At 37.3% G+C, this 12,889-nt stretch overlaps 1 protein-coding gene across 1 annotated transcript in view; it reads right to left on the bottom strand.

The window, feature by feature from the left end:
• The window catches only part of POLA1 (DNA polymerase alpha 1, catalytic subunit), a 210,001-nt gene that overhangs the window by 171,883 nt on the left and 25,229 nt on the right, over positions 1–12,889 (bottom strand). The window contains 11 exon segments of the mRNA XM_009276922.1: positions 1,606–1,728; positions 1,956–2,105; positions 3,949–4,073; positions 4,624–4,720; positions 5,860–5,979; positions 6,327–6,456; positions 6,872–7,047; positions 7,930–8,046; positions 9,674–9,763; positions 10,506–10,567; positions 11,385–11,469. Of these exon segments, the coding sequence (XP_009275197.1) occupies positions 1,606–1,728; positions 1,956–2,105; positions 3,949–4,073; positions 4,624–4,720; positions 5,860–5,979; positions 6,327–6,456; positions 6,872–7,047; positions 7,930–8,046; positions 9,674–9,763; positions 10,506–10,567; positions 11,385–11,469 (1,275 nt within the window).

Genomic DNA, 12,889 nt, shown 5'->3' with positions numbered 1-12,889 from the left:
AGAAAAGGTCATTTAAATTTAAATCAGTAACATTTTTCCATAACATTATTTTTTAATTAACCTTTTCATATAGAGAACCCAAATCTCCTGATACTTAACATTCACCTCTTTTTAAGAGGAAACCTATGAATAGAAAGACTAATATAAAATTTCAAAGTAGTTTTTTTCCAGATTAAATATTTCAACTTTAAAAAAAACCCAGAAAACACAGGTGTCCTCTTGTGTCATCTTTTATGGCAAAAACTACTACTCAAGAAATAAGGAACTAATAAAGCTGTATCTGTTTATTGACTACCTACCTAAAAATGTTAGTTTTCAGGAGAGAGCATATACAGTGTATTTCATCAGAATCTATCATTCTACACAGAAGCACAGAATTATAGATCATCCTGAAAAATTCTCAAATTTTCAAAAGTTTGTTACCTCCACAGCATCCAGAGTAATGAATACTAATCTATCTCAAAGAATAGGAAAAAAAGATAGTTTTAGCTCTACAGGAGGTGCTGTACTGCACAGAAGAGACCTACCAAGACAGTAGTGCCCCACTGAGCTCGGCAGTGGTGCTGCCAGATGCAGACTGGCTTGTGCAGACTTTCATTGGCATCTCTCTGCTGCACTCCCAGCAGCCCCACTCCATAGAGGAACTTTTTAGACCTGCACTGGGTACAACACACTTTCAGGCAACACTGTGCCGTAGTATTAAGTTTTTCCCCAAACTCAGAGCAACTACAAAACTGGAGATTCAAATGTGTGCAAAGGCTTGGTAGAAGCAAGCCCAGGCCTAGCACCAACAGAATTCAAGAGGTAAGAAATCCTTTCCAACCAAAAATCAACTAGGTAAGAGAAAGTGTCTCAAAGCGGTCCCTAGCACATCCTGTACCACCTATTTAGAATTTTCCCATCCCACCACCACTTTGGAACATAATGCAGGAACACCAGAATTTCATGCACCATTATCTCGTAACTGATAAGTCACAGACAATTGAGAATAAACTGTAAGTGCCAACAAGAAGTATTTTCCACCCTTAACAGAGGCCAAAAGCTCAAGTATCCATACAATACCCAGTTTGTGACAGGTGCTCCATATGACTAATGAAGATCATAAACCCCCCCCAAAAAGTCAAATTCATGACAAATCCATTGTCACCATGTGATTAATTAGCCCTGTCACAAACTTTAGGGTTTTGGGAACTCAACATACCAGGGCACAGGACAGACTGGCCAAAGACAAGCTCATTCAAAGCTGAAGCATACCACCGAATGAAAGACTAACCCATCAAGCAGAACTGGAAATTCATTGAAAATGTGAAAGCAGCCTTGATTTTTTTGTCACCATAATCTGGCCCATTGAAACTAAGCAGTTTAATTCAAAATAAGGCTCTAGCTAGAGCTTCAACTTGTCGTACTTTTTGAGACATTTATCTGATTCTTTTCTAGACACCAGTTTAATTTTTTTTCCAACTTCTGCAGTACAAGAAAGATAAAAACTACAGTTCTGAAACCAAAAGCAGGTTCGAAAACAAGATCATTCTCCCATTCAATGAAAAAGTAGGTGGCTTAAATCCACCCATTTTACATGTGTGTATAACCTGTTTAATGACTTACCTCTCTCCCTTTATGCGTCACCAAAGCAGCTAAAGGCTTGGCATAGAATCTGCTGTAGGAAAATCCCAGGCAGCCATACATACTGTTAGCGGTGAGTTTCAAAGCTTTCTGTCTGATATCATACTGAAAAGAAACATAACCAGCAAAAATGATACAACCATAGCCAACAGAGAACTGAAATTAATGTTCATAATTACATTTACAGCTTTTTATATAGTCTGCAGCAATGATGGGCTACTAGTAAAGCACCTTACAATCACTGCTCACTACTAATCATCCCTATTCTGCAAGACTGACCAGGGCACTTAAGGGGAGTGGGAGGGAAATCAAAGGAGTTCTATAAAACACACCTGTAAATAAAGGTCAGGATTTAAATCTGGCTGTTTCATTAACTGCTTAACTTGGCGCCTTCTCTCCACCAGTTTCCTGATTTCTTTAGGCAAAACTCCCATTTCCAGAGATGGGTCCGGAAGCTCTGGAATTTCTTCCTCTTCTTCGACCTGTCAAATGATCACCACTGCTTATCATTCTTTTGCTTGAAGATTAGATTTTAATGTGTAAAGTGAAAAGCTTGGGAGAAAAAAACCAAAACCACACAGCTTGTATCTACTCCTGCAGAGCACCCAAAGCACAGTTTAGAACAACAAGCATGAGAGGTTTTTTTGTGGTATTTAACTATATTACTTAGTCCCTGTTGGGGGACAGGGCCTAAGCCTGTCTCTGTCTGGGAGAAACCCAAGAGAGACATGGACCAGTAGCAGGACTTTTTTTTTAATCTATGTGTGTGTATTTTTAATATATATTATATATGTGTGTATATAAATCCAGATAAATAAAACACACACACACACTCTCACTCTTAGATATATATAGGTAGATATAAAAATATGAAGAAAAGCACATACACAAGTGATTCTTTCCGTGCTGAAAAAACCCATCCTTTTTTTAATTATTGCGTAAGTATTTTTGGTGTTCGGAACTGTAAAATGGAGCACATGCTCTGTGGCACTGATACTTTGAGTAAGATAACTGACAAAAAAGAAATCGACTGTAACAACAGAATGAAAACTCCACCCCAAGCAACTCTTGATTATAGCAAAACAACCACCTAACAGAAAGCACACATTCTTCTTGTTAGTGTAACCGAAGAAATGGTTGCTCAGCAAAAATGGAAAGAAATTTCAAGCACAATGAAAGAGACAGAAATATACAAAGAAAAGACAATAGAGACACTATAAGGTTGGCAAGTTTAGTTAAGCAGTCTGGGAAGAACCATAACAAGAAATGACACCAAAACCTGATTAAATATCACACCGTGACAGAAGTCACAATGAGCTGCTTCAGTTTGAAGCACACTTAAGAAAGCGGGGTAAATCCACAGAGAGTTTGGAGGAACTTACTGACAAGAGTTCCACATACTTTTTTCCTCATTTCTGCTAGGGTACTGATATTTCAGTTGTTATGGGACTAACTATGTCCCATAACTACTTATGCACAACACACTAATTCCAACCTGTGAGCTGATACCAGTTAAAAATAAAAGCCTCAGGTTTAACCTTTAGACCTGACCAGCTCACTGCTTCAGTTTACAGCACAGCTCCACCAACAACTGTGCCAGCACAGCTGAGGAAATGAGAATAAGCAGCCACGGATAAGCCACGGCCAACACAGCTGCTGAGAAAACAGTACATGGAACTACACCTTCAGGAGGTTTTTCAGTTGTGTTTAATACAGTTTAACGCTGTATTAAACAGCATGAATTTCCATGAAGCTGGTCCTGCAGCTGACATAGTCACAGTATCACTCCCTGACACACACGCCCAGGACACACGCATAGTTTTCCTGATGTCTAATAAGGGTTGAGCTCATATTGCATTCTTCCCCCCAGGCAGAAGCATGAGACTTGTGTCTCCCTCATTCAGGTACACTTGCATGAATTCTGTGGCAACTTAACTTTAGGAAGCCTCTACCACGTTAGGATGAAATTGGTCAAGGAGCCCAGAAATTGCTAGGAGGACCTGGGGCTGAAAAGGGCCAACAGAGCCTCACTAAAAATCGTGTTACATGAGCATACCAAGATTTTATTTAGATGGGAGAGAACTTACCAAGATTCTATAAAAGTATTACTGAAAGAAAGATGACAGACATATAATATTCAAAAAGTCCCAAACCAAAACTTACTATGATGTGTCTTTAAACAAGAATCACTTTTTTAATTGGGGGGGGGACGACGACACGACACATTAAACAGTGAAAAAGAACCATTTCTTAAAAAGCTGATTCACAGAAATCACACTGAAGTTAAGACAGTGTAACTGAAGTCCCAAGTTAAAGCACACAAACCTCTGCCCTTTTCTGTGCTTCTGATGACAGTCGCTGCACAGTGGTAAAGCAGATGTTAAACTCCTGGATAATCGATGGGTACAAGCTGTTGAAGTCGAGAAGCAAAATAAACTTGTCATAAAAACCTAAAACAAGAGTTTAAAACAAAAGTCATAATTACTCAGTCTCCCTAAGGACTTCATCCAACTCCACAATTAATATTTAAGTGACAGTAACACATTGTAGCACACTTCCCTTAAAGTAGCTTTTGAGATGCACCACTACCCATTACAGAAAGCTGTCAGAAGTGGAACGATCCAACCCCATTAACTCACCAGAGTTGAACAGATAGCTTCTGTGTTACTATAGGACACTTGTACAGTTTTCCCCACATAGAGGAGAAACTGAAAGAAAACTTACGTGTCCATTAGAAAATTATACACAGATATACAGTCCTAATTCCTCGCAAGACCATAATCTTCCCACAAAAAGATAAGGAAAAAACATCCCAAGACTAAGTAATTCCACAGTCAATGTTGGGAATTTTCTTGTATGCAACAACCCTTCCCCCCGCCCCGCCCCAAACCACCACAAACTCCCACAAGATACACAGATGGCACTCACTGCAATCTATCTGCATTAACATAACCTACCTGTCTCTAACTTCATAGAAGAAGGAAAATTGCCACATCTTACCAACTTTGGGATCCAAGACTAAGCCCCCAGCATATGCTGCTTTCTTTTTCCCTATCTTTGATTTATTCTGATCTTCAAAATCTTCATCTTCATCCACCTACATTTGGCATTTAAAAAAGTCATTATCTAGTCTCGCAAGATTTCTATACTGTTAGAGGAGTTATTTTTGGCAAATCAAATATGAAATTGGGAGACAGCGCATAGAGTTCCTTTTAAAATACATGCAAAAACATGGGTGTTTTCAGTATGATCCTTATTAAAGCTCTCTACGTGTCAAAATAGCATTAAAACCAACTCCTATAGGAACAAACTGCTAACAAAGAGATTACAAAGACCTTAAGGAATTGTCATCATTCAACATAGCACTAGTGTGCATTTTCTGGATGGCTGTAAAAGTCAACACTAGGAAAAAAATCAACTCATGACCCAGAAGTATTATTGCCCAATTAAAATGTAGTTTTTGGAAATACAATGGCTGGGCTTTAATGAAACAGATAAAAACATTATTACTGACCTAAAGAGTATTTTGCTATTTGATTTGTTGTAGTAAGAATTTTTGTCCCAGTTGTCCAATGCTATTCTGAACCATGTAAAATTCCAGCACTGCTTTGATGCAACAATATAATCAACAGAACTTATTGCTTTGGAATTTGCTGTTGAACTTATTTAAAAGTAAAACTAAAAAGCAAAATACAGTGAAATACATTCTCAAATTTGAATTTGTTTACTAACAAACATATAGATGCTTCTATAAATATATTTACACTGGTATTATTCAAAGGAATTTTTTTTTTAATACCCTTGGATATTTTACCCACCTTCTCAAATCACCCGCCTTACAAATTATACTTGAAATACTGTTCATCAGCAAAATAACTGTAGGACAAATGTGCATCTATTAAGCAACACAGGCCATCATCTTCTTTACTATTTCTCTACACAGCCAAGTACTTAGCTTATTTCAATTTTAAACTAAAAGAGCAACTGACTTTCCATAAATCTGTGATACAATGGAAAAGCTGTTACATTGTCCCTTTAAACCATGCATTTCTCCATTATCAACTCAACAACAACAAAAAAATTTTGAATTAAGCATAAGCTGTAACATTAAGTTATATCTAAGACTGGCTATGTTTGGGTTTTTCATGCTCTCACAGAACAGTAATACGCAAAAGATAGAAGAATGTTTTTTTTCTTTTTAATAAAAATTCTTGGAAAGAGAAAAACTGGACTCACCAGCTTCTGCGGAAGCTTCTTAAAAACTTGTTTGTCCGGCACTATGTAGTCTTTTTCATGAAATGCATGAAGCAGCAAGAACTCGTTACGTTCAGATCGTCCACCCATCATCGTCCTCGACTATAGAGAGGGGCGAAAAAAGAATTTTAAGCAAAGCATAGAAAACGCTGACATACAAAAATAGACTAAGCAACGTCCTTCAACTATTTATAAGTTCACCTAGCATTACCATAATTCTGTCATCACCATGCACAAAACTCAAATGTGATATTTTTATAGAAGTTTTACATTATTACTTGACTAGATCTTCAGACTCTCGCACTCATCACAGCAAAAAATTTACAGCATCATATATTGTCAATTAGCGTTTACAAATTAAAACTAGCAAATCAAACACAGAAAACACAGAACTGTTTTTGTGGGACAATGCGGGGGGGAGAAGGGGGACAGAAGTAATAAAAATGTACCATGACATTCCCAGAGATGTTTGTTATTTGAAGGGCCAGTGGCAGAACATTCAGCTCACACATGATCTGGAGAATGAACTTGGCATCTGTCCAGGTGTTTTCCAGCATGAACATTAAGCGAGGAGAATCACTGGGAAAAGAAGGGGGATGGCCTAGTAAAGTAAAATCAGCCTCCTTTGTACTCTGCAGTAGTTTACACCTATATGAAGTGTGGAACACGTGGTATCTGTAGCACACCAGCGTTGAATTATTCAGCAAGGTCTTTTAATTGAAAAAAACCCCCAAAACTCAAGCTTGCATATCCTATTGATGTATCTAAACCAATGCTCTCACAAATCAATTTTCTTCGCACATAATAAGCCACCACTCACCAGTAGCTTGAAACAACATAAAATACTGTTAAGATAATATTTTACTTTTCAAATACCAGTATGCTAAGTCAGCATCTCCATGACAAACCAAATAAGCAAGCATGAAATTCTATAGCGGGAAAGTAGCTCCTCTACTTTCCAGCGAAGGTTTAAAAACACAAATCGGCAACATACCTGTACATATTTTGAATTTCCTCTGGTAGAATTGTTACCCGCTCCGTTTTCAAGATCTGACGGACCAGTTCAGACAAATGGTAACTTTTGCAGCGAATTAATTCTTTAGCAGAAATTTCTACATCACAGATCATTCGACCACAGGCAGCATTCCTTTCAGCAAACCCTCCTCGACCCTTAACCATAGCACACAAGGACAGGAAAACCCAAACAAAATGAAACATACAAATATTAACAAAGAACATCTATCCAAAATATACGCTTACAGGACTCAGTCAAGTCAGCTCGTCACTACATACTCTAATACTCTAAAAACTCTGCTAAATACCACTAATAGTCAGCTTTATAATTATGCCCTAAAGGAATCCATGGTATCTTTCAGTATATATGGATATTAAGAAGTAGATACTTAACTGTCATTACTAGTAGATCTATAATTCTTAAACTGTTACCCATTTTTTTTTCTTTAATAATTAGAATAGTCCCAACAAGAACATGGGTGTGGATTTTGGTTTTCCTTCAAGGATATTTTTTTGTACTAACAGCAGGACGAAAAAGTCACAGAACAAACCACACACAAATACACATCGTGGCCTCCAGTAAGGACAGGAACAGGCAAGAACACGGCCACGTTCAGCACTTCAATACTCCAAGCCTCACACATGTCTTCTGAACAAATACGTGCTAAGAACTACGAAATTACTAACTTAGCAGCTCTCTATAGCATGATTCACCAATCAATCCAAATTACATTTTCTCATTTTACAGTTATAGCAGACAAAGACTGTTACAGTAAAGACTATTGCAATTAATCTGTCATTACCATCATCTAGTTGAGATATGTAAACTAAATTAGCCTAACTTGAAAATTAGTTTAGCTTATTACTGTAATAAAAGCCATATAAACACTCATCATTTCTGATTTGGGACACATGAAATCCAGCATGACCAACAGTCAAAATACATCAGTGTCACATTTACAACTTCTCAGCAAAATTAATTCATTTTTAATCACATGCAACATAAAGGAGCTTAAAAGACTTGAGCAATCTTATTACCCCAAGCTTTGGCATATTGGACCTCCTCAGTCGACCTATCTTGGACCAGTGAGGGACTTTGCAAACATTAATTCTTTGAAGCAGCACTTCCAGATCAAATCCATAAATATTATGACCCTTGCAGCAGAAAAAAAACAACAAAAAAAGGTTACAACAAATGCAAATTGAAAGACTGACTTACACACACTCTGTATTCCTTTGCCCTTTGTGTTTTTTTCCAACTAATTGATGGCATTATCTCTCTCTCTCTCATAGAAAGCACTAAGAGAACGTTCATCAACAGTACTCATTAGTCTTAACACTAACAATGCTGTTCAGCAAAATACCAAAATCAGCCCTATAACCTGCTCATAGGACACACAATTCAGCTTTACACTTTGATACCAGAGATTAGGATTTAAAACTTTCTAGAAAAAACCCAATATTCTTTATACAGCATATAAACTTAGCTATGAGTAATTCCTTTTCTCTCCATCCATGAAAGTCTCAGTATTGACACCAAAATAATGTATTTTTTTTCCTTTGATACTACAACAGGCATAGCTGTTAAATCTGGACAAGAAGACCTTACCACCAATATTTACATATCAAAGTACTCCAGCAATATTTGCAAAGTTTAAACAATACTAAGGACATTGATGACACTGGTCTGTAACCTTAGCTGAAAATAAAATGCTACCCTGATGAACATGAGTCTATGTGGACCAGTCAGTCACCAGGAACTGCAGGTTCACCATATCAGATACACCTGTGTAGTGCAATACTGTGCTATAGAAGCAGCTCCTTAAAATCAGCAGCAGCATTAAAGCCATAGTAGAGGCATCCTACCTATGTTGATATAGCTTGTTTTTCAACAGCACTAATTAAACCAGGTGCAAATTAAACTGCACTAACACAGCTCTGCTGTTTTTAGGATCAGAGCTCTCACAGCCCTACGACTGGCATCTTCAATTTAAAACCACTGGCTGCAGTGTTTCCCCTGATTCCTTCCCATAACCACCAAGAAGCTCAGCTTGTAGGGCGATACCAGCCGCAGTGAGCCGAAAACATCAGGAACCTGACTGCCCATTTCATCCTATTCCCACCACTTAATTATTTGTCTTTACCTACAGAAGAGTAACAAGTTGTATATAACCAACCTCAGATTTATAACCAACTTCAAATTGTCTTCGAAATTTCATTAAATGAAAGTCAGGACCATACATTAATCAAACGTAACAAAAAAGAAACTGAGTAATTATAATAAATCCGCAGCTGCCAATACAGTAGAAAACATAAGAATGCTTATTACAAAACTTTGCTCTGATCCTGTGGATTTGTATAGGTTACCATTTTGATTTACAGCATAAACACAATCTAAATGGTGACACAAATTATATGAGCATCTGAACTGAAACAGACCCTTAAGTATACCAAGAGTTCCCATTTTTCTAGAAAATCACAAGGGGTTTTTTGTTGTGTTTAGTCTTTCTGATTAAAGAAAAAAAATACTTGTTTCAGGTACTATGGAAATACTGCCTATTTTAGATGTTATGGGAAATAATAGGATGTATAAAATGCTCTCAGGGAAAATTCTGTATCATCTTTGTATCACAGTATACCTGCTGTCTTACAAGCAAATTCAATTCATAAGGCAGTCTAAGATAAACATTAAAAAACCTGTAAGGGGACAAAAGAAAAAGAACAAAGCTGACCAACTGACAATGTGCTTTAATTTAACTCTCAAAGTCTCAGAACTACTCACCACAACAACATCTGGGTCAATTTTGTGAATCTTCGCAAGGAAAAATCCCAGCAGTGTTCTCTCTGTTGCAGCAATTTCTATTTTAGCATTCTAAAAGGAGCAAGAGAGCACCTGATTTCAGTGACCCAATAAGTTTAAAATGGAAACGTCTCCTCTCCCCTACTAGTTACAAGACAATAATAAAGCACCACAGAATTCTCCCTTCCCTTCTATAATTCAAGGCTTTTTGTTCTCACTCCCATAGACACAGAAAGCTTTTCTCAGAGGCTTTTTTCCATTTTGCTTTTGTATGCAGGTGTCTAGTGATATTTTAAGAGCCTCCTAAGAATCAAGCACACCAGGAAAATGCTCCATGTGCATCCTTCACTCACAGGCTTAAGACCACACAGAAACAGAGGAAAAACAAAAATAGGTTATTTTATTATTCTGCCAGCTCTCCCAGTGCCCTTTAGAAAGGATGTCTTCTAAATTTTGACAGACTTTACTCTCCAAGGAAAGAAGAAACAAATTCTCCCAGTTTAGTACATTATACATAGTCAGGTATAATGAAAACGAATCACAATTTTAACCTCTTTGCAAAACCTTTCCAACTCTCGTCTAATACTCAGTCTATTTTATGAGCACAGCTAAAAGCAGTACTGAATCACACACACCCCTCTGTTTTTACAAGCAACACAGAATAAATACCTGGATTTAGGTTTGCAGAGTGGCAAACTAATGAAATAATCATGCCATTCCTTTGAATATTTCTCTTACACAACTTACCCAAAGCAACACAAGGTTCATGTTTTAAAAAGGTGCTGCAATCAGAAGGCTAACAAAATGAAATTACCTTCTTTTTAATAGCTTCTTTGAAGTCATAAGGAAAAATGCAATCATTCGGTTTGGAAACAACTGCAAAAGAAATTATATTTGTTCTTACATACATGTTCTTAATTGTACCCTCCATCCACAACAAAGGGAGCTAAGGAAAACTAACCTCTAATTCTAAAAAGCCAGCCTCATGTGAATACTCGTCTTTAAGATAACTGAGTAATTAATAAAGTGTTAGACAATTTAAATCAGTCATATTTGAGGTTATCATTGGAGATTAAAACTACGGTCCACAGCTTCCAAAGAACTTCCTCTCACAAGCATTCAACACTTCATCACTTCCGACTGGGGTCTGAATCTCAAGGTTTAGCTGATCTTACTACAATGACACTGCTGCGAGAGATTTTTTCCCCTAAGAAAACTTGTTTATAAATAAATATGACATGTTTATTTTTAAAATTCTGTTTAGAACTGAACTGAAAAATAACTAAGTGACAGTAAATAAATGGTCTAAATCAATGGGTGAAGAAAGTAATCCAAGAGAACACATGATGAAGTAAAACTAATAAAAATTATAGGAAACTGTATAGAGCAGGGTTACTTCGCATCATCTCAAACTGAGATTTTTTCAATAAAGTCTTCAATAAAAAGTCAGCAACAAGTGAAGTTAAAAATAGGGAGAAAAGCCCACCTGGGAGTTGAAACTTTGTCACTTACCTATTCTAAGCCATTATTGCTGGAGTGACAGAATGAAATTAAAAAAAAACCAAAAGAACCAAACAAAAAAACTCCCCAGCAACGCAACCCCCCCCCCCCAAAAAAACCCAACCCCCAAAACAACAAAAGAAAAACTCCAAAGGAATTATTTTTCTGCTCATAAACCATTCCAAGTACATACCACAGAAGTGTGTCTGAAAAGGAGGCTGAGGTGGAGCCTTATCCAAAGGAAACTTCTGATGAATCAGAGCTGCAACAGCCACAATCTATACCAAGGAGATACAGAACACACAACTTCATAAACGTGACTACAGACAAAAGGAAAAAGAATGTTTTTCCGGGTGTCTTTTAAGGTATATCTTTTTCTTTTTTTTTTTTTTTGTTTCCTCATCTCTTTTCTCCTGTTCCTACAGAAGATCTTTTTAAAATGAATTCCAGCTATAAATAGTTAAAAAGAAGAAAAGTTATCAATTTATCTCAAGTAAAATAAAGCAGAACTTACTCCTAAATGATTATCTTAGAAATTTGAGAGGAAAAATAATTCATTTTGGAAACTCTGCTTTTATCAAATTTTGTTCGGAATCTGAACAGACCCCACAATTTAAAGGATTCCCTATGGAGTGCAGGGAAGATGTGAGCAGGGCAGGACATGCAGAAGCTTTGCCTCCAGAAGGGCTGCCCCTGAGCAAGCAGTCAAGACTGCCAAGAAACCAAGAGGTTTTAGCGTTTAGAAGCTATTAGCTTTACTGATGCTTCTGCCTGCTTTGCTGGCAGGACGTCCTGGCTCCCCAGACACCAGTCAGGAAAACCCAACATAAGACAAAGCAGACAGGCTTTAGAAACTTCTTGGCAAGCAAAGTCCTGTTGGTACCTGGCATATGTCTCATTACATTGGCTAGAAACCCGGAATTTTCCACACTCCCCCCAAAAAAAATTTTAACTTCACCAAGAGGATTAATTCTGCTTGAAAAATTTGTCAGCCACATTTTTCTTCCATTCAATTAGCCAGAAACAACTATCCTATCCTATTAGTGAATACTAAATCTCTTCCTAAGCTACGGAGACTTATGTTAAAAAACAGATAAATGTGCCTAACTACACATTGTGGTCTGCAGTCCACAACTGAGAGTGCCACCTACATCTCTCCTCCTTTCTGAGAAAAGGAAAGATCTTGCAGCAGAATAGTAGGTGCTATAAGATTTAGACCAAATTCTCATTCCATTTCAAAATGAGTTTTATCAGCAGAAAACCCCCGTCATTTTACTGAGAACCTATGATTAGCTCTACCAAAAAAAAAATAATAATCCATTAACAGCTGTTTAGGGACAGATTCATTTATAACTATTATGCACAACAAACAAAATAGAAGGCTTGAAAAAAATATGTAGGATCCACTGTCACAGTAAATATTCTCACCAAACAGGCCCCCTGAACCCACAGTTCTCATGCTGGTGAGACCCCAGCAAAAATTTCTTTGGAAAGCCCACAACACAGAAAGTTTATTCAACAGTAAATATACTTAGACATATGTCGTGGTTTAACCCCAGCCGGCAACCAAGCACCACACAGACGCTCACCCACGCTCCCTGCCCCCGGTGGGATGGGGGAGAGAATCAGAAGGGCAAAAGTAAGAAAACTCGTGGGTTGGGATAAGAACAGTTTAATAATTGAAATAAAATATAATAA

Source organism: Aptenodytes forsteri, unplaced genomic scaffold (assembly GCF_000699145.1).
Source record: "Aptenodytes forsteri isolate BGI_AS27 unplaced genomic scaffold, ASM69914v1 Scaffold273, whole genome shotgun sequence".
In the NCBI taxonomy this organism is placed as follows: domain Eukaryota; kingdom Metazoa; phylum Chordata; class Aves; order Sphenisciformes; family Spheniscidae; genus Aptenodytes; species Aptenodytes forsteri.
Note: the sequence above shows the minus strand (reverse complement) of the source record. Positions and strands in the feature narration are given on the sequence as shown.